At 31.7% G+C, this 24,246-nt stretch overlaps 1 protein-coding gene and 1 long non-coding RNA gene across 5 annotated transcripts in view; one reads left to right on the forward strand and one right to left on the reverse strand.

Annotated features, from left to right (window-relative positions):
• Positions 1-24,246, reverse strand: part of LOC144847275 (potassium voltage-gated channel subfamily KQT member 1-like) — a 74,005-nt gene that overhangs the window by 8,579 nt on the left and 41,180 nt on the right. For all 4 annotated transcript variants that reach the window (XM_078703614.1, XM_078703613.1, XM_078703615.1 and 1 more), the window contains exons 3-9: positions 14,045-14,135; positions 9,905-10,031; positions 4,690-4,768; positions 4,425-4,521; positions 3,940-4,086; positions 2,082-2,192; positions 1,592-1,687 (exon numbers count right to left, since the gene is read on the reverse strand). In XM_078703614.1, the coding sequence (XP_078559740.1) occupies positions 1,592-1,687; positions 2,082-2,192; positions 3,940-4,086; positions 4,425-4,521; positions 4,690-4,768; positions 9,905-10,031; positions 14,045-14,135 (748 nt within the window). The remainder of the gene's footprint in view (positions 1-1,591; positions 1,688-2,081; positions 2,193-3,939; positions 4,087-4,424; positions 4,522-4,689; positions 4,769-9,904; positions 10,032-14,044; positions 14,136-24,246) is intronic.
• Positions 23,257-24,241, forward strand: LOC144852508 (uncharacterized). The gene is made up of 3 exons (XR_013614301.1): positions 23,257-23,284; positions 23,841-23,868; positions 24,129-24,241. It is a non-coding gene; the product is annotated as an uncharacterized LOC144852508 (long non-coding RNA).

Raw genomic sequence — 24,246 nt, forward strand, 5'->3', positions numbered from 1 at the left:
AGGCAGAAGGAGCGTTGGTCAGTCAAATAATACAAATAAATGTAATACTTTACGAGTTCTAAAGTATGAATATTTCATGAATTGAAAAATTAAACGTTTTATTTCACCCAAGGTAACATAAATTATAAGTATCCGAATAATAATAATAGTAGATATATATCATATCATAAAATGTATTATAATGCAGAAAATGTGCCCCAAAAAAGTGTAACAACAGAGACATGAATTATATAGTAGTGTGAAACGTGTAGGTTTGACATTTTAGAGTTTTTGTCATCTAAACTTGTTTGAAAATAAATTCCGAACAATCATTGTCATCTTGTCATAAACGATGTTAGAATAAAATATGCTTATTTCCAAGAAATATAACAGGTTTAATTAACACGTATACAAGATGTTGCACAAGGGACTTGTCTTAACCTGTCCTTTTAAACCCTTTGGCTGAAATTGAAAACCATTGCATTTAGAACCAGGATATACAGTATAAATGAAGTACATATGTTCACAGTTCAAAGTACAGTTAATATTCTAAGAAAATTTACAACAACTGATTAACCTATAAAAGATGATCTCATATATTGTGTAATTTACAGAATGAAAATCGTATATTTCATAAGGTTCAATAATGAAAAAAATTCGAGTTTTCATTTTTAATTGTGCCAATTCATTTGTCCCCATTTCTTACAAACACATGTCATGATCTATATGGTCTATCTATGTATATACTTGGAGGATTGGTGGAAAGTGGGATTTGTTGGAATTGTATTGGTGGAAAAATGGATTTGATGGAAATTGAGATTGGTGAAAAGTGGATTTGATGGAAATTGGGATTGGGATGTGGAAAGTAGGATTAGGAGGATGTGGAAAGTGGGATATGTGGAAATTGGGGATTAGTGGAAAGTGGAATTTGGATGTGGAAAGTGGTATTGGTGGAAAGTGGGATTAGTGGAAAGAAGATTGGTTTAAAGTGGGATTGGGATGTGCAAAGTGGGATTTGTGGAAATTGGGGATTAGTGGAAAGTGGGATGTGGAAAGTGGGATTTGTGGAAATTGGGGATTAGTGGAAATTGGAATTGGTGGAAAGTGGAATTAGTGGAAAGTGAGATTGGTGGAAAGTGGATTGGTGGAAAGTAAAGATTAGTGGAAAATGGGATTGGTGGAAAATGGGATTGGTGGAAATTGAGATGATGGAAAGTAGTTCTTGGAAAAACGGTTGGTTGGATATTGGGTTTGGTGGAAAGTGGTATTGGTGGAAATGATGATTGGTACGGGTATTGCTAAACACCACAAACCTCTATAAACCCTGCAATCCTAAAAAACCTCATCGAACCAACATGAAAGTTACTGAATCGTGTGTGTACGTAACACACTTGATATTTAAATTTAGAAAAAATGTACTTATTTTTGGGGTACAACATTTTTTGGTTAAAAATAATTGCTAAACCCTGCAAACCTCCAAAAAAACATAGTAAACCCTATCGAACCAACAACAGGATTTGCGGGGGTTAACTGCGGTGTTTAGCAATACTCGATTGGTATTGGTGGAGAAATTAATTCTAAATGTTGATCTATTACATTATGTTATTCTCACCTGTATTAGATTAGCTGCTGCTGGAATTTGACGACTAAAATGCTTTTGTCGTTGTTTTGATTGAACTTTTAATGCAAATCCAGATCCTAAAATCCCCTAGATAATAATCACAATAAAAATTATGTCAAAATTCATTAAAATAAATATTGAATATCTATTTATACTAAATATATATATATGCATCTTTCATCATTTTGAATAAAAAATGTTTAATTTGTTATCATACATGTTTGATTCTTGCTATTTGATTGGTTAATTTTATATCATATTTCAGTATATAGTTTTATGGCAGGTTTTTGACAATTTTTAAGAAATTCATGCAACATAGGTGAATATCTCAAAATCAACCTATAGTGTAAACCATCTATGATTGCTTGATTTAATTTGTCATGTAAAGAGAAAACATGTAATTCCTTCATTGGTAATTGGTGTATATTAAAAGAAGGGTGATGGCTTTTACACCTGCCAAAACGGTATATATTTTACTTACTGCCGGTAGAGCGAAGAAAGATATAGCGAATATTGAAAAGCAACTCGCTATAGCTTTACCTGCCCAAGTTGCTGGTACTGTGTCACCATATCCTATAGTAGTTACCGTGACCTTTAAGATGAAATATATGGTTTAGGATAATCTTAAAAGATTTCGTGAACTCTCAGTTTAACTAAAAAAACAATTCTGAAAAAAATTATTAGAAACCAGGATGAATTTAGGTATAACGGCTTTCATGGTTCCCAGCAAATATATATTCGAAAATGTAGTAACTTAAAACAAATTTACTTTTGTTTTCTTCCACTCACGCTTATTGTTTAGTCATACTGTATATCAGGTTGCCAAAATGACGAATTGAAATAAAAATGACATACATGAGTGAGGAAATCCAAAATTGTAATACTATTGTATGTATTTGAAAATTATTGTGATGCAAATTATTGAATATCTTTTCATATAAATGGTGCATTCAATATTAAACAATGTTGTCATAAGAAACATCTTGCCTTATAAATGAATTTAGTAAAAATACATACAAATTTAGTATAATAGTCAATGTTAAAAAATTAATATATGAATCTCACATTAGAATATTCTAAAGTAATGATTAATATAAAATAAATGTTTTTAAATATAAAATAATATCCAATCACATGCAAATTTAATTTCTATTAAATACAGATTGTTTAATTTGTATATTAAAATAAAAAATTATAAATATTGTAAAAGTTTCAATTTATTTGGGAGGGACATAAATATTATTTCTAATTTTTATTTATATTTTATTTTTTAAGCAATGAGCAAATATATTTTTGTTCGGAACACCTTCAGAAACAATCCTGTGAACTTAAAGTGTCATTTATAAAAATATACGATATTGTAACTTCTTTCCCCTAATTATTTTTGTACATTTTGTTTGATCTTGTCTACCTTGTTTATATGGATAGCAATAAATATTACATTTCATTTATTGTTAAATTAAGCGTCACAGTTGAAACTATTTAATCTTTCATGGTGGGGAAATATCAATAATTGCGTATGGTAATTAATTGTTTTTTTACTTTTTTTCTTGTGGTTTGAGAGTAAAGCACAATATTGCTTCAAAGACTATTATTTTAATAATGTTTTGCCGTTGAACAAACAAAGCAAACAAAGACATGTTTACTTCTTAGAGAAGCAACTACACTATTTTTCTGGTTATTAATCATATTAGACATTTCACCATGGGATTCATCATGTCTAAGATTGTCATCATATTGATATTGTAACACAATCTTAGAATTCATAGTTAATATGTTATACATTCATCTATAATAACTAATCTGTCATTTCCCTTTGGCACAATGAACCTGTTTTAAAACTGCATTTTCACAACAAAAAAAGTACAAGAAGAAGAAGATGATATAAAAAACTGATTTGATTCGTCACAAAAGCCATAATTCAAGATGTTGTCGCAATTCAACACTGAGCACAAACAATTTGAGTTTTTTTAATTTGGCCTTCTATTTGATAGGTTTTCCCTCTATTTGACAGTATTTTCCCTGTATTCTTTTGTGTTTAGCCTGTATTCTTTTGTGTTTTGCCTGTATTCTTTTGTGTTTTGCCTGTATTCTTTTGTGATTTCCCTGTATTCTTTTGTGTTTTCCCTGTATTCTTTTGTGTTTTCCCTCTATTATTTTGTGTTTTCCCTGTATTCTTTTGTGTTTTCCCTGTATTCTTTTGTGTTTTCCCTCTATTCATTTGAGTTTTATCTCTATTCTGATGTGTTTGCCCTCTATTCTTTTGAGTTTTATCTCTATTCTTTTGAGTTTTTCCTCTATTCTCTAGTTTTTGGTGGAAAGAAGCAGTGAACACTTACCACACCCCACCAAAGGGCATCTGCATAGGTATGAAAATCTCCCTGGTTTCCGGGACACTTTTTATCAGGGCACCGCTCAACCAAATATACAAAATATGAAGAGAAGATGAGGACAAGAAAACCTATATACAATGTAGTTATTAGTTCCTGAAAGACCAAATGCATGTGTAAAAAAAGTTAGAAGTTCATCTCAAATGTCAAAAAAAAACAAAAATGTCTTTTAGATCATAAAAGAAAAATTAGTTTCAAAAAATATTTTTACATGTATTACAAATTATTGAGGAAATAAATAATTATGTACGAATAAACAAATGCAAATAAAAATCTACTTGTTTCCGCATATTTAACCAATTTCACTGTATAGATAGTTTCATTCACACACTGTATTCCTTCGTAGTTGTTATGTAGGGTTGTTTTATTATTATATTTAATAAACTTAACTTTAAAATACATCTTAAAATCAGAAATGTGTTTTTGGTTATTACCTGACGATGAACATAAACAACAGACCAGAGCAGACGCCATGATCCACCCTGTCGGTCCACATGCAGCATACGTAGAATTTGTAAAAATCGCACACCCCTAATTTGAAAAGTACAACATGTTATATAACAACATTTCTTTACCACTTAAAACTGTCATTATTATCTAGTGGAAAGCAGGCTTCACCTCATAACAATATTTTCCACATTCAACTCATAAATGTTCTTTTTTTTATCCAAATGTTATAACTACTGTAGCATCCCATACCTTATTGCTGAAGCAGCGAAGAATTGGCCATCTGACGTTGACACCAAAACTACTGTAGATGCTAAAACTACAAACAGATCTGAGGGAAAAAATTTAAATGAAAAGATTAAAACATTGAAATGTTTAAAATTTAAGGAAGTTTAGAATGTAATGAAGATAATTATCCTTATGCTATTTTTGTTATATATAAAATTAAGAAAAATAAATGTTGTAGCAAACAATTTTATCACTTAATATAGGTATTTTGTATTCTTTATTCAAACTTCAGATCTTTATTTTTGTGCTATTGTATATTTAATCACCTTTTTTACACTTTTTTTTATTTTCTGGGGAGTCACTAAATATCATATCATCAGGTGGACTACAAACTACCAACTGGTTTTATAATGGCAGAATTTTGCAAAATTCTGTATTTTACCATTATAAGTAAACATTTTTATATCATGATTTCATGTTACACATTTTTAATTTATGTACGTTTAACCAAATATCATATCTGAAATACATGCATATAAACTGATAGCTTTAATTTCATCACTAAAATACATTTTACATTATAATATTATACCTTTAATTAAAAAACAACTTTTTGTTGATAAAAACCAATTTACAATATTTCAATAAAATGTAAATATAATTTATATTTGTCACATATAATATATTCACTAGTCTGGAGGCAATATAGAACATTGGACATTGCGTAGGTGTGTGTTTACAATACATAATATTGACATATTGGTTTGATGTAACTTATGCTTATTACTTTTCTACATATTTGATACTTGAGCACTCTGTGTTTCAAATCTAATTGACGACTAATATGTCATCTAAAATCGTTTTTCCAGAGACATAAAGCCTAGTCACACTTGAATTATTAACTTTAATTATAGATTAGGTACTTAAAATTAATTCAAAATAAGTAGATATGATATGTTAAACTGATACCAATGATAAAGAGAAAAAAAATTAAATTAAAAAGATTTCATACAATTACAATAGGTGATCTAGTGCAGATCACCAATGACATTTTTTCCTAATGTTAATAAAGCTTCAAATCGCACTCACTTTCCAATCTATAATAGCAAATAGTGAGATTTTTCTGAGCTGGTCGAATTTGACACGCAACTGAACGCAACTCAAAGTAACACAAAATAACACAAAATATGTTGACATACACTACATACAGTACAAGCAGTTGAGTTGAACATGTCCTATTTTTCCCTGGAACTGAACTCAACACAGCTGAAAACTAAATCAAATCACGCATTTGGTATAGGCAACCTGTGACCAGTAGTCATCAGTCTGTTTTACCGTAAGAGCTTGCGCATACTGGTTCACAACTACGAATCGCGTTGTGCATGGAATGGAACCCGACTAGTTACAATCAATTCCAGTGTCGACAAAAGCGTTCGCACAGCTTCTTTCAGTTCCGTTCAGTTGCTTGTAAAGTTGATATAAGCGCTTAAGATTGCGCAGCTATTTCTTTTCAGTGGTGTTTAGTTGTTAAGATGAGTTGAGTTGCGTTCTGTGTCAAGATATAACTAATGCTCATGAACGCATCATAAATAAATCCTCAGCTCTGATTGGTTGCGCATTGTTCACTTACAGTAGCAAAAGTAGAAACCAAGTACATACAAGCAAAAAACTTAAGGAACTACTACTACTACTGTAGAATTAGTTACAGAAAGGGATTTGGAAGATGGAAACATGAATATGTTGACACTTTCAATTCGTGCGTATAGTGAAAAATGTCGTTTGCATTTACTAGAAAAGGCAATATAGAACAATGCGTAGGGTGTGTGTGTACTTTTTTAAAGAGACATAAAGCCTAGGTCTACTATCACAATGGGATTAGCAGTTTAATTATAGATTGGCTACTTTAATTAATTTATCAGGAAGCAGGATATGATTTGTTGTATTAATAATAAATATCAATTATAGCATAGTTTGCTCTTTATTGGCCATTCAATTCAAATCGATTTCATTTAACCACAGAGACATGTTCTTCCCGTCCACATACAAGAAAATACAAATAATGCAATGGTTTTAACCATATTAATAAACATTTAATATTTTAAAATATTTGTAGATTATTTAAATGCAGGAGTGGAAATATGAAGGGTTAGAATAATAATACTGTTAAACCTTCTGTAAGTTTACATCGACAGAAGGTAGTCATTTATGGGAGCCAATCACTCACACATCATGTTTTTCTTTTTTCACATAAGAAAGAATTTGCCACAATAAATTAGGTCAACTGATCACATGGTTCTACAAAAACAGACATGATAGAACTTTCATTTTTTAAGTTTATAAGTTCAAGATTTATATATAGTTATTTTTAAAATTAGAAAAACCAAAAGAGTTCAGTCACGGTTTGAAATATATCGAAATTCATTTCCCATTCACGTTGGAAATCACCTTCCAAATCCCTTGGTTTTGCGAATCTGTTTAACTTACCACATTTCTAGTGGTGAAGATATAAATAATAAATTAGTTCAATTTGAATTATATCATTAATTTTTATTGATCTAGAAAAGTAGGCCACAAGTGACTTTAGTTGGTAAACACACCATACAGTATAGTTATCATGCGTTTTCAGCCTATTGAGTTTTTTCATGTTTGACGAGGACCATGTATTTTAGTGTGTTTTTGTATGTATTCAGTGTTCTCAATAATGACACTCAATTTTACATAGAAATTTAATTACATTTTATTCAATTGTTTAAGATGAGTAAATTTGTTTTTTTTGTTTTGTTTTTCAGTTATAAACATTTGAATTGAATTGAATTGATAATACCGATTTAAGAAAGTACTATTTATTAAGAAAGGATTATACTTGAATTGAGAGACAATTCAACTTTCTACAAAATATTAAAGTTATGAACAATAATGTTTATATTATGTATCACATAATAAAGCAAGACATTGCTATTAGTAATATTTATGGTGAGAATATTTTGTGAGTTGAAAGATTTACTAAAATCTATTGACAATCGCAGAGCCTCGTTGAACTGTTCAACTTAATAATTATACTTCGTTCTTTGAACTCATGAAAAATATTCTTCCGATTTAATGCATAAAATTCAGTTTTTTTGAATAATATTGTTAAGGTAGGTCTTTAGATGTTCTAAAAATGTCCATTCTTTAATAACACTATTTTATAATTTTCCCTTGGCAAGATACAATAAATGCTTTATTATTACTAGTATGAAGTGTGCTGTTGACAAAATAATGCTAAAGTAGAGACATTCAAATCATTGAATTACGAGCAGAAAATGAGGTAGAACACATAATTATTCCTAGAATAATTATCATAGCTGTGTCCCAAGAGTCCTCAAAATAATAATTTCAAACAAATTCCTGCACAAAATGTGTTAGCCTGTCATGCACTAATGATTTAGATGTTCGACTTTAATGCTAGGTTTAGATGGAGTACAATAGATTGAAAAAAAATATCGATCATAATGTTGATAAAATAATGATGATAATGTTTTGTGATGATGATAATATAATTAGTGTTGAAATTTTGATGATATAAATAGAAAAATATGATTGATAATAGAGGATAATACTAATAGTGATAATGCTATTTTTTTATGAAGATACCTTATTGAAATACCTGTAATATTAGCTAATTGTGTTGTTTAATTAATTATCTATATAAATTATATTTATTGATTCAATCCTGTTAGAAAGATGAAGATGAAATAAAAATAAAAGATATTCACAATGACATTGATGACAATATGATCATGATTGTGATTATGATGATAACAATCATGATGGTCAAGTTACCTGAAGTGAGCGAGTGGCCGAGTGATTAAGACAGTGGAACCATAATCCATAGCCATAACGCCGGCAAGCATTCAAAGCTCACTCGCACCATGGTTCTGGTGGTAGAATGAGTCTTTTCGGATAAGGACTATAAACTGTGGGCCCAGCAAGGCCGTAGCCACCCGTATGGTTGGTAAGGTTTCAACTCGACTACTTTTTGACAACAGAGGCCTTTAACAACCCCATGGCCTGAACAGGGGATTGTTATGTTTTATTTGCGACCACCGCATCAGTTTAATTCTTGTAACTAGGCACTGTCCGGTGTACACAAAATGCTTCTGTGCACTTTAAAGAACCTAATACATCTTTCGAGATGAGAGGGGTTTACCACAGTGTACTAGTTGTTTTCACGCATCCACTGTTGTGGACAGACAAAAGAGAGCGCACGAATTGGCAGCACTGACATCATGTATTTGAAAAGTGTAACATCTAAGTTAACAGCGCCATGTGCTCATGATTGTCGGAATGGCGCAATACAAATTGTAATACTAATTTGATTTATGTTCCGTAAATATATGCAAAATAATACAAAACAAGAAACCAGTATGTATAAAAAATTGTTTGACAAATGCATGGAAAAATTAAACAGAACTGTAGTTTTTATTGCATTTATATTACGTTCAAATGGAAGGAGTAGTTGCTATAATAGTAAAAGTCAATTATTATACTCAACATTGACCACAATAAAAAAAAAAGTACATGTCAAGTAAAAGTACATCATAAATTTATATTGACTCTTTTAATCCTCAATTAGCTAAAAATTATAGATGCAAACTATAAAAATATAAAAACATTTAAATTTAATATAATATCAAGTGATGTACATTTCTTTTCAAACTAAGTGCATTAAATTTTGAACAGAAAATTGGAAAATATATATGTAATATCAATACAGTATAGATTGCTTTATAAAGAAATATTGTTGAAAAACAATTTACAATAATATTTGATTATTAAAATAGTTATGACTGTGTTACCTAACCTTAACAGGTGCCACATATGGTACATGTCACACTGTATTAAACAATTTGCCTATGATACTGGCCATATACTCACATATGTGCCGATACAGTACAGAGAATCGGGTTATTAAAATAAGTTAATTTAGGATGAATACGTTACTTAAACAGAATGTGAAAGTTTTTCTTTATCTTATAAAAAAATAATAGTGAAAAATGATATTATATCATGAAAATTAATTAATAATGTATGTATCTTTTTTTGTCATCAGTGAGGTACAAAAAAAATCTCAATCACAACCCCCAAGCATTTACCTAGATAATTATATGATAGGTTTGCTACTATGAGAGCAACCAAAAAATTGGCTAAACCAATGTGATTGAGTGATACATATTTCATCCTTTTAAATTAAACTTACCTATTAATGATATAGGTTTTCGTGCAAAGTGGAAGCGACCAATTAAACCCTGGTATTTAGCTCTGCAACCCGCAGACCAAAGACGAACAACGTATTCTATCCCAAATGAAAGAACAAGAAAAATTTCCTGCAAAGAAATACAAACAATTAAAATATAATTGTTTTATGGATCAGTGTTTACATATCCTAGCAAAAAGGGTACTCAACAGTAAAAAGAATTCCATCAACTATAAACAAAAATGCAAATGAAGAAAATAGAATCTATATATAAATTATGGTTAATTCTGACATAGGCGAGCACAATGGAAAAACTTCGGGACAAATCTCCGCCTTGGATACCTACCTTATCTATCTCAGATGTACCGCGAAACGTAGATTTGATAACATTAGTTTCCACTATTACGATATTGTTCCATATTTCTCTCTTAGGAAGGAATTATAAAGGGTTTTGAAATAAAATTTCTGATTTCATCAGTAGATTTTCAACTGTGCGCGCTAGAAGTAATTTCCGTGTTCACGGTGAGTCCACAGGTTCACCTTGCAACTTCCTGGTTTCAACTAAGTTGACCGTTGGTGGCGATAGCCATTTTAGTTTTTTGTTTATTTTCGGATAAAAATAAAAATAAAATTAAATATATGCCATAAAGCATCCGAGTATATTGTAGGGAATAGTATTAAAATTACATAGGGAGAACTGATGATAAGACCTTTTGTATGAAATCGAGTGAAACCCTGATAACCGAGTTATTGAGTAAGCTGGCAGAAATAACTGTAGGCTATCTGTGTCCTGTTAGGACCCTGAGATACTTCTGCCCATGTTGCAAGTCGTCTAAAACATCTTCTTTCTTAGGCCGAAACGGCCCACTCTGTCGCAGAGGTTAGTTTCAAAAGATGTTTAAACTAAATAATGTATTAATTATACCAATTAGGATGGTATTTATTTGAATAAATACCTTCCCAATAAAACATAGAATAATAATCGCATTTTGCATTATATTTATAACACAATTATACTATTTGTAGTAGAATTCATCGCACTGTTAGCTACAATTTACCAAGCATGGTTATTCTTTTTTACTACTTTTCATATCTATTAGTGGATTTTATTTGATTATAAATGTTACCATATTATTAAAACTAAAAAATTTAACGTATCCCACGAATAAGCACCTCCCACGAATAAGCACCTCCCTCAAATGAACTCCACCTCCCCACCTCCGCCCTACAAGGGCCCTACCAAACAATAAACACTATATACTTTAAAATGTTATTAATCATCTAAGACACTGTGAAACAGAGTAGGTTTAGCTTTACGAATATCAAGCATTTCAATAATGGTAACCGACAGAAAACGTCCAAGCCAGAACGTCCTACTACAACCTTTTTACCCGAGTCATTATCATAAGCGAAGCAAGCTCACCCTCTAGTTATTTAAATAAGAAAAAAGGGAAATTTGAAATCTTTCAAATGAAATTTACAATCGTTGAATAACATTTACACAAACATATGACAAGTAAAGAATTGCCAGATATTACAGAAGATGTACTTTTCATCATTCATTTTTCAAATTTATTTAGTAACTTGTAGAATAGAATAAAACATGTCCACCTGATTTGTTAATGCACCATTCTAATAATAGTTGAGTGAGTAAAATGAGTAAAAACATGAACAAAATTGTATTAATTTAAACCAAAAAAAAAGTCAAATTGTCTGTCAGACAATGTTTTTTTGTTATACTTAACCGTTCATTTTGTCTTTTTATTAAAGTAAAATCATTATTCATATGGGTTTTTTTTCCCTAGGTACTGTAACTTTAGTAACTTTATTAAAACTGCAAAGTGAATGTTTTTTGGTCAGGGTGGGGGTAGGGAGGAGGGGTGTTGTGTAAAATACATCATTCCATAGGAGGGGACTTGTTTGCAGCTAAATAACATCTTACTTCTGGCATTGGCTAATTTTTGGTTACATAATTTCGGATTTGTTAGGTTTTTAAATTATTTTAATTCTACTTACATTTGTCATCTATGTTTTCGGCTTTAAAAATGTTTTATCTATACTAAATTTGATAACTTTTAATGGTTACTAAATTGATCAAGTCAATTAAACATTTTAATAGGTTTTTGTGGTCATTTTAAGGAGGTAATCCATCATTGTATTGTTATATGGTTATATTCAAGTACTAAAGTTACTTCTCATTAACTTAACAATATTGATTTTAGACTCAATAATTGAAGTTGTAATGGTCTGTTATTTTTATAGCGGCTATCTACAATCAAAATTAGCAAAAGGCAATTTAATCAAATAGGAATACTGAGTACACTATAAATTATGAATGGTAAAATAAACCAACAATTTAAGGTACTGTGGGAAAAATAAAAATTAAATTAAATGTTAAAAGGATTCTATATTCTTGTGAAAATAAAAAAAATGTATTAGGTGCAAAAGTGTAGTACTACCGTACTACAACAGAAATTGATGAAAATAGTTCTGATAGGCCTGATAATAAAAAAAGCATATATAATTCAATAAAATACAAGGTCAATTTGTTCATATATGAAAATGTAGTCAAGTAGATTAAGTACGAGAAAAAAAAAATATATTAGAAAAATATATTACGGTAGGTATAAGTATATTTTTAATAGTAATTTGTAACAATCACAATTATCTATATATGCTACTAAATTAGTCTCGTAATTTTACATATCTCTCCCGAAACCACTGAATGATACATGCTCACATTTGGCACACTCATGTTTCTTGATGGACCGCACACGATGGGCTATATCACTTTCCTGAATTTTAAGGGTGAACACTAAAAAAAGGCAAAAAATAACAGCAGCCATGTTTCGAAAATTGTTATGTCACGTATCAACTACGCAACCTCCTCTTTTGTGTACCGCAATGGCCGGTTCTACAAATACCATAAAAAAAATACTAATATGTTTTATACTGTATGTTATGGTTTTAGAATGAATACAGTTGATTTATTTTAGCCCATTAAAGTGTTAATAATGGCCTTCTGAGAAATTCATAGAGATAGTCAAATCTACATGTAATCATTCTCTCATCCCCAACATGAAAATAATCAATGGAAAAAAATAGCTGTATTCCTTAATTAATATTAATTCCCAACAGTTTCCAGGAACACAATGTTAAACTTATCCTTAGAAAAGGCAAATTAATTATAAATAAGACAAGAAATATGAGCCTATTCATTACATCATTAATTACCCACAAGTTTATGCCATTGCCGTAAATGATGATAAATTTAGCAGTACTCTACAATGAATTCTGTAATCAATAACAATTATTTTCAGCTGCACCTTTCCAATGAATTATGTATGGATTTATAATATAACATTAAAAAAAAGCATAAATGTTCAAGTATAAACTCATACAGATTTTTTAAGGCAGAGACTTTATGGTGCTCTTTTGGTTTTGCTCTAGTCTAGGTACATAAGAGGCTTTCTTAATTAATGGTCTCTACAGAGGTTGGAGTAAGGGTACATAGATGTTGAAGGAATTGGGTGCACAGAGGTTGGAGAAAGGGTGCACAGAGGTTGGAGAAAGGGTGAACAGAGGTTGGAGAAAGGGTGAACAGAGGTTGAAGGACGGGTGCACAGAGGTTGCAGGAAGGGTGCACAGAGGTTGCAGGAAGGGTGCACAGAGGTTGCAGGAAGGGTGCACAGAGGTTGCAGGAAGAGTGCACAGAGGTTGGAGGAAGGGTGAACAGAGGTTGGAAGATGGGTGCACAGAGGTTGCAGGAAGGGTGCACAGAGGTTGCAGGAAGGGTGCACAGAGGTTGCAGGAAGGGTGCACAGAGGTTGCAGGAAGGGTGCACAGAGGTTGCAGGAAGGGTGCACATACATTGGAATAATGACATCTTTTTCCTTTTTAAAATAAATATTTTTTTACTTTAAGGGTTTCTTAGACTAAAGGTGTGAATGATAAACTGATCTATACAAAATAATATATTCCTGTAGCCATATTTACTGTTCCAATATTTTCTTTAAAGTATTTACTTTAAGAGAAATTGTTTTTCCCAATAGCATACAGTAAATGGTTAATAGCCACTGATCTCTATATTTGATTTATTAAGCCATTTTTTCTCTATATAATCAAACACTTTTCTCTACTTACCATATAAAATAGGAAAGTTGCGAGTTTCACCTCATACTCTTCAATTGTGGCCAGAACACTAAATACAAGACAAAGTAGCACCAAACCAAATCTATAAAAAACACACAATTCATTAAATTAATAAATTTATTATAATAGAGTGAGCTCAAAATATCAGATAACATAAGAGTTAAATACTGAAAAATGACAAAATATATATAAATACTTCTTGCACAAACACCGCTCATCTGACGATAATTCGCGCATCTCATTATTTATCAACAAATTTTTTTCATAGACTCTCTTTTCCGACATGCTTTGAATTTTTTTCAGCTGTAGTAAACAAAGCTATCGCATGGTAACGGTTCCTAATGCTTCCGATAACAACCTTAAGGAGCGGCGCAAAAACCAGTGCAACATACGATATTATAATATTTTTGCTTACAGTTTGGAGACAAGTCTTCTGGAGAGGTCGGAACCATGTAGCCATACTAAGGCTATTAGAGTGGCTAATATTAAGGTGACTTTCCCCTTAAATAATCAATTTACTACACACTAATCTAATCTATACACAAGATCATTATTCCAAAATATTTACACTAATATAGTTGTGAGGTGTTTTCCTGAATGATCGCGTGATCAAAACCCTACTGGGTATGATTAACTAGCAGTATCACCAACTAGCCATCCATTCATAGAAGTACTGCTGTACTGACTATAAAAAGAACCGAGACATGACTATTACCTACAACTTTAACAACTACAACAGTACAGTATAATTATGTTTTATAACATCATGTCAAAAGTGTTTAAATTTTTTTTTTTTACATTTTAATATAACAATAATTGTTAGTATACAAAATTAATTATAGATATAAGGAGGAAAAGCAAAAAGATTATGGAGCGGCTATTCCTGAATATAAAATACTAAGTACTGTAGTTTGAAATTATAAATTGTAGGCGATCTAGTCAAAGGTCAAGCACCAATAGCCTGCCACTTTTGATATTCCATATTGAACTTGACCTTAATGTAAGTTATTTTCATAATATAAATAAGATGATGCTGATATGATCGATATGTTTCCTAGAAATTCTAATCAAACATTTTTTTGTGCATAATAATATAATATTTAATAATAATAAAATATGCATTCACTACATATACCGGTAGCTTCATAGTGTTATTTATTGTATAATAATTCATGTTTAGCACAACATCAGTATTCAATTTCATTATAATATTAACAATAACAAAATATTAATTAAATACAGTTAAATAATCCATCATATTTATTATTATATTTACATAACAATAGTACAGGTGTGGTAATAGATGTAAATTCTCACGGCAGAGATCTTCTTGTAATTTACGACACCAAGACGTGGGTAAAGTTGCGACAAATACTTGGAGAGCTTGTAGGGTAATCAAATGCCACATTTGTCACACAATGCAAAAATCAATTGCGTTTATCTGATGAAAAGTTAACATGATACCAATTACTGTACGCTACACGAGGAGGTCTGCAATCGGACACGTCATCGGCATGTTCTAAGTTATTCAGAGTCATAAAAATCAATCGATATGTTGAATTTCAATAGTGATTACACAGTAGACACAAAGACTATAATCCAGTGTTACCGGTGCGGAGGTCTTATAATGATATACAATACATCTTACAAGATGATAAAAATTAATTATGCTGATTACGAACCTTATTTATGTAATTCTAAGTGCGACACGCTAAATTGAATTAGAAATGATCTGCCTAACATTGTTATGGGCATTGGGTGAATCAGTAGAGTGTAAAATATATCCATGATTTTGATGTCAGTGTTTATAGGTTCAAGTTCTTTTTAATCGACTTCAATTCAGTGTTACGATATTTTACTGCAGGTGTTACATGCAAATGATGATTGCTTAATTAAAGTAGTTTATAGGTGTAAACGTATGGTCTCAATAACCTACTGTACAGTATGTGCTGTAATTTTCACAGTGGTTAATTTTCGCAAATTTTGCGATCGGGAACCTTAACACAAAATATTGACAAATTTCAAAATAGTAGAAAAATATCCATCAAGAAAGCAAATTTACATGTGCAAAATATGTTTAAAAAAATGTGTTTATGATATTTTGAAAATGGATTAAAGCAAAATAATTGACTTATGATTTACAAAGTTAAGATGATTATTTTGCTATTGGTATTCACATGTGAGACTGCCACATATTGTGTGGAACTGGCACATATTCTGTGAGTCTGTATACACTCTGAGAGACTGAAAAATATTCTGTGAGACTGGCACACATTCTGTGAGACTGCCACATATTCTGTGAGACTGCCACAATTCTGTGAGACTGTACAGACTCTGAAAGACTGCCACACAGTCTGTGAGACTTCACACACTCTGAGAGATTGGAACACATTCTGTGAAACTGCACACACTCTGAGAGACTGGCACACACTTTAAGAGACTGGCACACATTTTGTAAGACTACTACACATTATGTGAGATTGGGACATATTCTGTGAGACTGGTACACTGTGAAACTGCACACACTCTAAGAGGCCGATGCACATTCTGTGAGACTGGCACGCACTACTGTATGTAAGGCTGCTACACATTCTGTGGGACTGCACATTCTCTGTGAGACTGGCACACATTATGTGAAACTGCACACACTCTGAGAGATTGCCAAACATTCTGTGAGACTGGCACACATTCTGTATTAAAAACTGGCACAAATTCTGTGAGACTGCTATGACACATTCTGTGAGACTATACACACTCTGAAAGACTGGCACATTCTGTGAAACTGCACATACTCTGAGAGACTGACACACATTCTATGAGACTGTGGCACACACTAATGTATCTAAAGGCTATGACACATTCTGTGGGACTACACATTCTCTGTGAGACTGACACACATTCTGTGAGACTGGCACACACTACTGTATGTAAAGGCTGCTACACATTCTGTGAGACTGGACATTCTATGTGAGACTGGCACACATTCTGTGCAACTGAACACATTCTGTGAGACTCATGGCATACATTCTGTGAGACTGCACATACTCTGTGACGTGCACTAAGAATAGTGACATTCACTGAAAATGGCACAGATTTTGTGAGAATGATGCCACAATTTGTGTTTTTCCATAGGAAGAAAATGCAAATATTAAGAATAAATTGGTTAATACTCTGTAAATGTCAGAGTGAAGTGTTGCATTATAGTTGAATAAGTAGGTTAAGGTATCACTACATAAAATGTCAGGACATGATACAAATTTTCAAGATCTTGCTAGACATGTTGATAAGAACAATTACCATAGACAAAATAGTAGGACACTGTTTCAACAATATTTACAGTACAGAAAGGTATAGAAGACATGAATGTGTCTTATCAGTAACGAATTCAGAATTTTGAAATCCTAACTAATTTAGGTGATGGCTATAGATGTATTATTAAAGCACTAGTAAGTAGTGCTCTACAAATGGCTTAAAAACAGACTTAAGCTGCATTCACACTTGAACGAAAGCCATTATGTTAAATGGAAAGTCATGTAAGCTCTGTATACACTATAAAACTTTATGCGACAAAAAAAGTGATGTGCCCATATATAGAAATGATAATTGGGTATCACTACCATATTTGGACACATCAAACTTTTTTTGTTAAACTAGTTTTGAATTGACTGACCCCGTCTTCATCTTTCAACAACAACTTCGGAACAAAGTTTCGATGTACAGATCATGTTCATTGCATGTTTAGAACCTTTTATACCAATGATCTTGGCATAAATGTTTCTAGCAGAGTGGAGTTTAAATATATTAATTTAAATATCTTTCAACCAACATCATTATAGCACAAAAAAGGTGGAAAAACCAATATGTAAATCAACCTTTTACGTGCGTTTTCTACAGATTATTTTTTCTAATTATTTTGTTATTATTTAATTTATTAAATTATCTCAACAGAAATGTTTCAAGCCTGAATTAAAAAGTTAAGAAATCTGCTGTTTGACTTCAAATCAAACTATTTTGTCATCATCAGAGATATAAGGAAATGTTCAAAATATCCTATTTGAAATTCAAATGCTATCGATAATTATTAAACTGCCTCTTCAACAGAATACTAATTCGCAATGAATATTGATAAAGAATTACATATTGTCGCTTTGGGACAATTTGAATAAGGAGATCATTGTACTTGATTTGATTTGTTCTTCTCACTTAGTCACATATTTTACTAGCATTACAAAACAGACATAAAGTTTCTTTACCAGCTTTGTAAAAGTAAATTAAAAAATAAATATTTTACACTGTACCATCAATAATTTTATATATAGCATTAATTAAGGTAGCCTTTTATATCTTTTTTTTTTCTCTCGGGGTCATGGTGAGACAAGTTACTTCTAATCATGACCCAAATGATGGCATTCCTTTCTCTTTTTTACCTCTTCTTGTTTTTGTATTTTATTACTGTTTCTTATTACTTATTCTTGTAATATTTGTCTTACCATTATTGAATAAAAGTTACATTGAATTGAATTGAAAAAAAAAATTGGCTTTACTTTACAATATAAATGTGCTGTAGGAGGTAGCTTGATTCTTGTTTTTCAAAACTGGTTAGATTGGTTATGGGGAGAAACGGACAAATCATATATGACCTTCATGTTTGAACGATTTAATAAATTTATCGGTAGTGGTTTTGAAGTTGAGTTTTTATATGGATTAAATGTCATGCTCTAGTATTTCCCACATTCATTCCTCACGATGTATAAATGGTATAATACTGTCATGCAATTGAACGCTTCACATAAGGCTATATATCCCATGAGGCAATGCACATTATTAAATGCCTCTATGCTTGTCTCCAACGTTGTATCTCACATTTATACGTTTATTTCAATATTTCAAGAGGTTATTTAGTTGTTCATATAGAACTAAAATTAAGAACTCATAAAAATTACAAGATTAAGCATTCAGTTTGAGTTTGATTAAATTTCTGTAAAAATGATCATAAAGTTCAAGTAATTCAAGCATCACGTTATTCTAAGGTTAATCTGTTAAGCACCTGGAGAATCTGTAAAATTATCAGTTAAAATCCTTGTCGGATCACACTTGTTATCCATTATACTTTAATTGATTGTATTATTACTGGAACATACAACTGTAAACTTGAACTACGTACACTTGATCTTCTAAATGCGTTAAAAATCTGGATATGTAGTTTCATCAGATTTTTAGGAAAAGGTTTGATTTTTAAGTCAAGGATAATTTTGACCGTAATCCCTGACAGACAAAAACTTCATGAATAATCACTTCCAATAAATACCTGCATCTATGTATTTTCATATGAATATTTGAAATATGAATACCAATACATCATCGCCCTATGGTGTCAATATTAGGCAGTACAAAGAAGAGTCGTGTGGCCAGGCGGTTAAATCATAGCCATTATCAGCACAAGTCCAAGACACTTCTGGTGGTAGAAAGCTACTACTGGAGGTACATTTCTTGCTTGTGTCCACTTAAGAACTGTTGGAAAGAGTAGGGGTTACCCAGTGTTCCTTTCCGGCCCCTGTCGTTAATTGTTACCAGACCGGAAAGATTTGCTTTCTTGACTTTGGTATTGTATTTTCGTATCTATAGCTCACTTCAAATCTTCAACGTTGATGTCATAGGGACAGATAGTTTTAGACAATTAAATTGAAAAAAAAGATTCTTTCACGAAATGAAGGTTGATTCACATGGATGATCGTATTCCCAAGAGAGCGACGCCTGCAATCACCGTGACCTAGTGAAATCAGGCCAGTATACAGAAATCAATAATTTACTAACATTACGATAAAGGACACATATCAAGGCATTAGTCATGTAAATTCTATTACATTACCTCTGCTATGCTGTAACTCAAAACATGCTAGATAGGAATATAATAAATTTATAATAATATGTTCATTTAAAAAAAGGTCGGTTCATAGACTTAAAGCCTTGTCCACACTATCAAACTTTATGTGACAAAAAAATATGTGCCCATATATGATGACATATTTGGGAATATCATTACCATATTTGGGAAAAGGGGAGGGTTGCGCAAGACTTTATATTCTTTTTGTATTGTATTTCATTATTTTATGTGATAGTCATGACACTAACTTTTTCATATTGGAGGATAGATGTGTTCCATCTGAGAGTTTTGTCATATTGCACAGTTATAAATACTGGTGATAGTGGTAAATATTAGTGAGTAATTTAACAAATTGTTTGTAGAAAGTAATAAATATTTATTATTGACAATAGATTTATGAAAAATGAAAAAGTTTTATTACCGACTGTTCATAAATTTAGGGTTTTATGAGTTTGTTGTTAAAGTTGAACATGTAATAAATCGGTCATTAAATGTTGTTAATTGGGAACAAGTCAGTAGATTTGATGACAAATTTTAAATATAAACCATTAAATATTTGTATTTTTTGTATATTGTTTACCTGAAAATTGAATAAAATAAAAAATGAGTAAATATTTAGTATTCAACTACTCAATGAAAAGTGTATAAGGACTGCAAAAGACATTTAGGGAAATGACAACCTCACAGTTTTTCTGTTAAAGAAATTTGGACTATAAATGCAGATACTGTATTTAAAGTAGGCAATCAATATAAAGATAGACTACCCATATTCAATATCACCTGATTCTTAGTATCATTTAAACATCCCATAATACAGTACTACTGTTTCATGTGTATTACCTAGTATCAGACCATAACATAACCCTTCAATTGAGAAGAATTTGTATATAAAAAATTAAGATGCTCATTTTAATAGCGAATGCACCTAGGCATTTAGTTAAAATGGATATGAAACAATATTAAAATATCAACAAAAATAATTTTGTATGAATGCTTTACATATGAAATAACAACACACCAAAAATTAGGTTTTAATACCTTGTAAAACTTGAGAAATAAATAAGTTAAAAATCAGTGTAAAACCATCGAAAGATGGCCGACCAACCATCATGCCATCTTGGATTTCATTAACGTTCTAAACAAACGTACGCGGAATCTTCCGATTAATTTAAAACGCCCGCTTTTGCATCCACGGCAGCAGCTGTTTCGTGATTGGTTAAGAATGCCCAACTACAGCCAATGAGCTTCTTTCAAAGCGGACAGGAAGCGAACGTAAACAACACACGTCACACACGATACACACATGTCAAGCCGATTCTAGGCTAGGCCGGCCGACCGCGAGTGTTTACATTTTCTCCGAAAACTTGGGTACATTCATCTACAAGATGAAAATTATTATTTATCATTATAGTTTTACCTAATGAAGTTTTTTGCATAAAAGCTAATATGATATAAGCCCAATGAAGGACAATGTTAGTAGTAGACGGCAAAAGACGAGAGCACCTCTTGAATGATGATGGATTGCCTTGATTGAATATCATCACGCATCGTGCAGTAAACTAAAAAGGTGGACAATTTGTACCTGATGAAAAAAAACCGGGTAAGCTCTACTTTTTTATTCGTGACTCTAAATAATGGCCATCATATAAACTGTAGTACAGTATTATTAAATATATGAATTATATTATTTATTTAATTTAACCTTTTGTTTACTAAAAATACTGCTGTTAATTCAAGTTACAAGCTTGACCTATATTACTCAAACTTTGTTTACTCGACCATTACTCGGCAGTAGCTAGGCCTACCTATGGTACCAGTCGAGTTTTAGGGGCTATACCAATTACCTTTATATATATTATATACTTACTATCTTTTATCTTTGCAGATGGAATATTGACTTGTTGTGGCAAGAAATGCAAGGAATTAAAAACTGATTTTACAGCATTGTAGATTTATGTTGCATTAATAATAATTCTATTTAAACATAGAAGAATCTTAAAATGTGGACCAAGGAGTATTGTTCAGATTTATAAACATTTTAATTGTATAATAAATAATATTAATAAATGTTTTAGTCAATTTGAAAGAGTAGGGCCTATATAATTTTATATTTATTTAATTTCTTGCTGAATGAAAATAAATGAATTAAATGTACACTTGTCTCAATGCTATTTTTTATATTACACACCTAGTCAACCATTTTAAAACATTGGCCTATTTTTGTTCACCCTTTATTTATGATGTAGCTGTCTACCTAGTTGTTGAAGTATTCGATGGTTATCAAGCTTGGTTAAAAACAATGGCCAATACTGTATATATTTATATAGGACAGGCAGCTCTATCATTGCAAAAAAATTTCAGAAATTTGTCTGTCCAGCGTCAGCGTGTGACACACTGACATGACCCTTTGGAAAATCCATAGAGGTGCGCGTCCTCCTGGGACACGTTGGTTTGAGAAAAAATCGAGTTGAATACAGTACAGTCGTATAGTATAAAGTTTTCCGAACAATGCCTAATGCGTGCTGTATTGGGGGGTGCAACAGGACCCCAACATCCCACCCACATGTATCCTTTCTCCTTTTTCCAAGCCAAGTGGACCAAGTGGAAACTTTTAAAAAATGGGAGGATTTCGTAAAACTAACTAGAAAAGGATACATCTGGAAGCCGTCTCATAAAATATGCACTGAGCATTTTTGTATAGAAGATAACATAAACCGCACCGAAATACAAGAGATGGGAAAGAAGGGGAAAAAAATAAGATACCGTCTTCGTCCTGGCGCTTTCCCAACATTGAAATCGCCAGTAATAGAAGGGAATAGGGATGATACTGATAGCACGAAGCCAAAAAAGAAGAAGATGCGGACCTGTTATCGGAGGCGAGAGGTCAATAGGGTAGGCATACAGTACTCAAATCACAAAACATTTTGTTTATCATAAATTGCCCAGATAGAATATTGGTATTTTACTAAAATATAATTACGAATAGAAACAATCTCCATTTAGGCCTAGGCCCTAATTTATGAATAGAAATATAATAATTGTGGATAGAAATAATCTCGGTGTAGGCCTAAACTTCTTCGTAGATGCATGACGGCTAGTTTAATAATAGCCAAATTTTGAACGCGCGTTACGCACAGTACGAAATAATGGTATGCGGCATACAGGGTCTAGCATTGTCACTAGACTCTATTAACCTATTATACCGTCTTAGGCCTATCTACTATCGTTTTAGATTAGTTCAATCTGGTAAATACGCATAGGCCAAAAAAACGCAGAAATTATTTATTTATTTCATCTTTTTTTTTTTTTAGATTTTAGCAGCCAGCCGTGGTCCAAGTACATCGTCGGTAAGTAGGCCTTTTTCACGGATGGCAAACAATGCTGTGCAGGGAAGCGTAACCAACAGAAATAACATAGCACACCACAGTGTATAAAAGCATAGGCGCCGCAACTGCATCGCGGGAAAAACGGTGGTGACGAACGCTTATGCTTATACACGGGTGTTTTTTTTTTTATGAATTTTAAGCGAACAAAAAATCAATTTCTAATTTTTTTTCAGACATACAGTGATGTTTTAGGCCAATCTTTTAAGAAAATGTTACAGTAACTTTATTTCCTCATACGATCATCCATCCGTTCAGGGGTTACAATTTTTTAATTAACATGGTGTCTTGAAATCCATGAAAACTCTTATTTTTTTTTTACGCTTCCCTGCGCAGCATTGTTTGTCATCGGTCGAAAATGTCTTCCATTTCGTGAAAAAGGCTTATACAAAAAGTCTATGCCTATCTACCAATTACAATTAATGCAGGGAGTCATTAGATTAATTTTGATTAAATCCCTATGGAAACTATTTCTAGTACTGTATTTTAAATGTAATAATTACTATATTTTTGTACATAGGCACAAGGACAGTATGTGCAGTCTTCAGGTAATGCCAATATTAATACTAAACTTTTTTACATTGATGATTCTGTCTTCACTATCAAACTACTATGCTTAAATATGATGGTTCTATGACATCATCATGTCCATATATGGGCATATCACATTTTTTTGTCACAAAGTTTGACAGTGTAGACAGAGCTTTAGGCCAATTGTTTTTATTGCGCACTTATATATCTTAATTTGATGTCAATCAAATACTTGTCAATGCCGTTTTTTGACATGACAAATTTACTTACACAATAGATTCGGATGATGAAGGAAGAAATATAAGAGGCACACGTGGCGCATTCAATTTATATTCGGAATCCGACAGTGATAGTGATCATGACGATGCAGATGCGGACTACATTGGTCCAGATGA

Source organism: Antedon bifida, chromosome 1 (genome assembly GCF_963402885.1).
Source record: "Antedon bifida chromosome 1, ecAntBifi1.1, whole genome shotgun sequence".
Classification (NCBI taxonomy): domain Eukaryota; kingdom Metazoa; phylum Echinodermata; class Crinoidea; order Comatulida; family Antedonidae; genus Antedon; species Antedon bifida.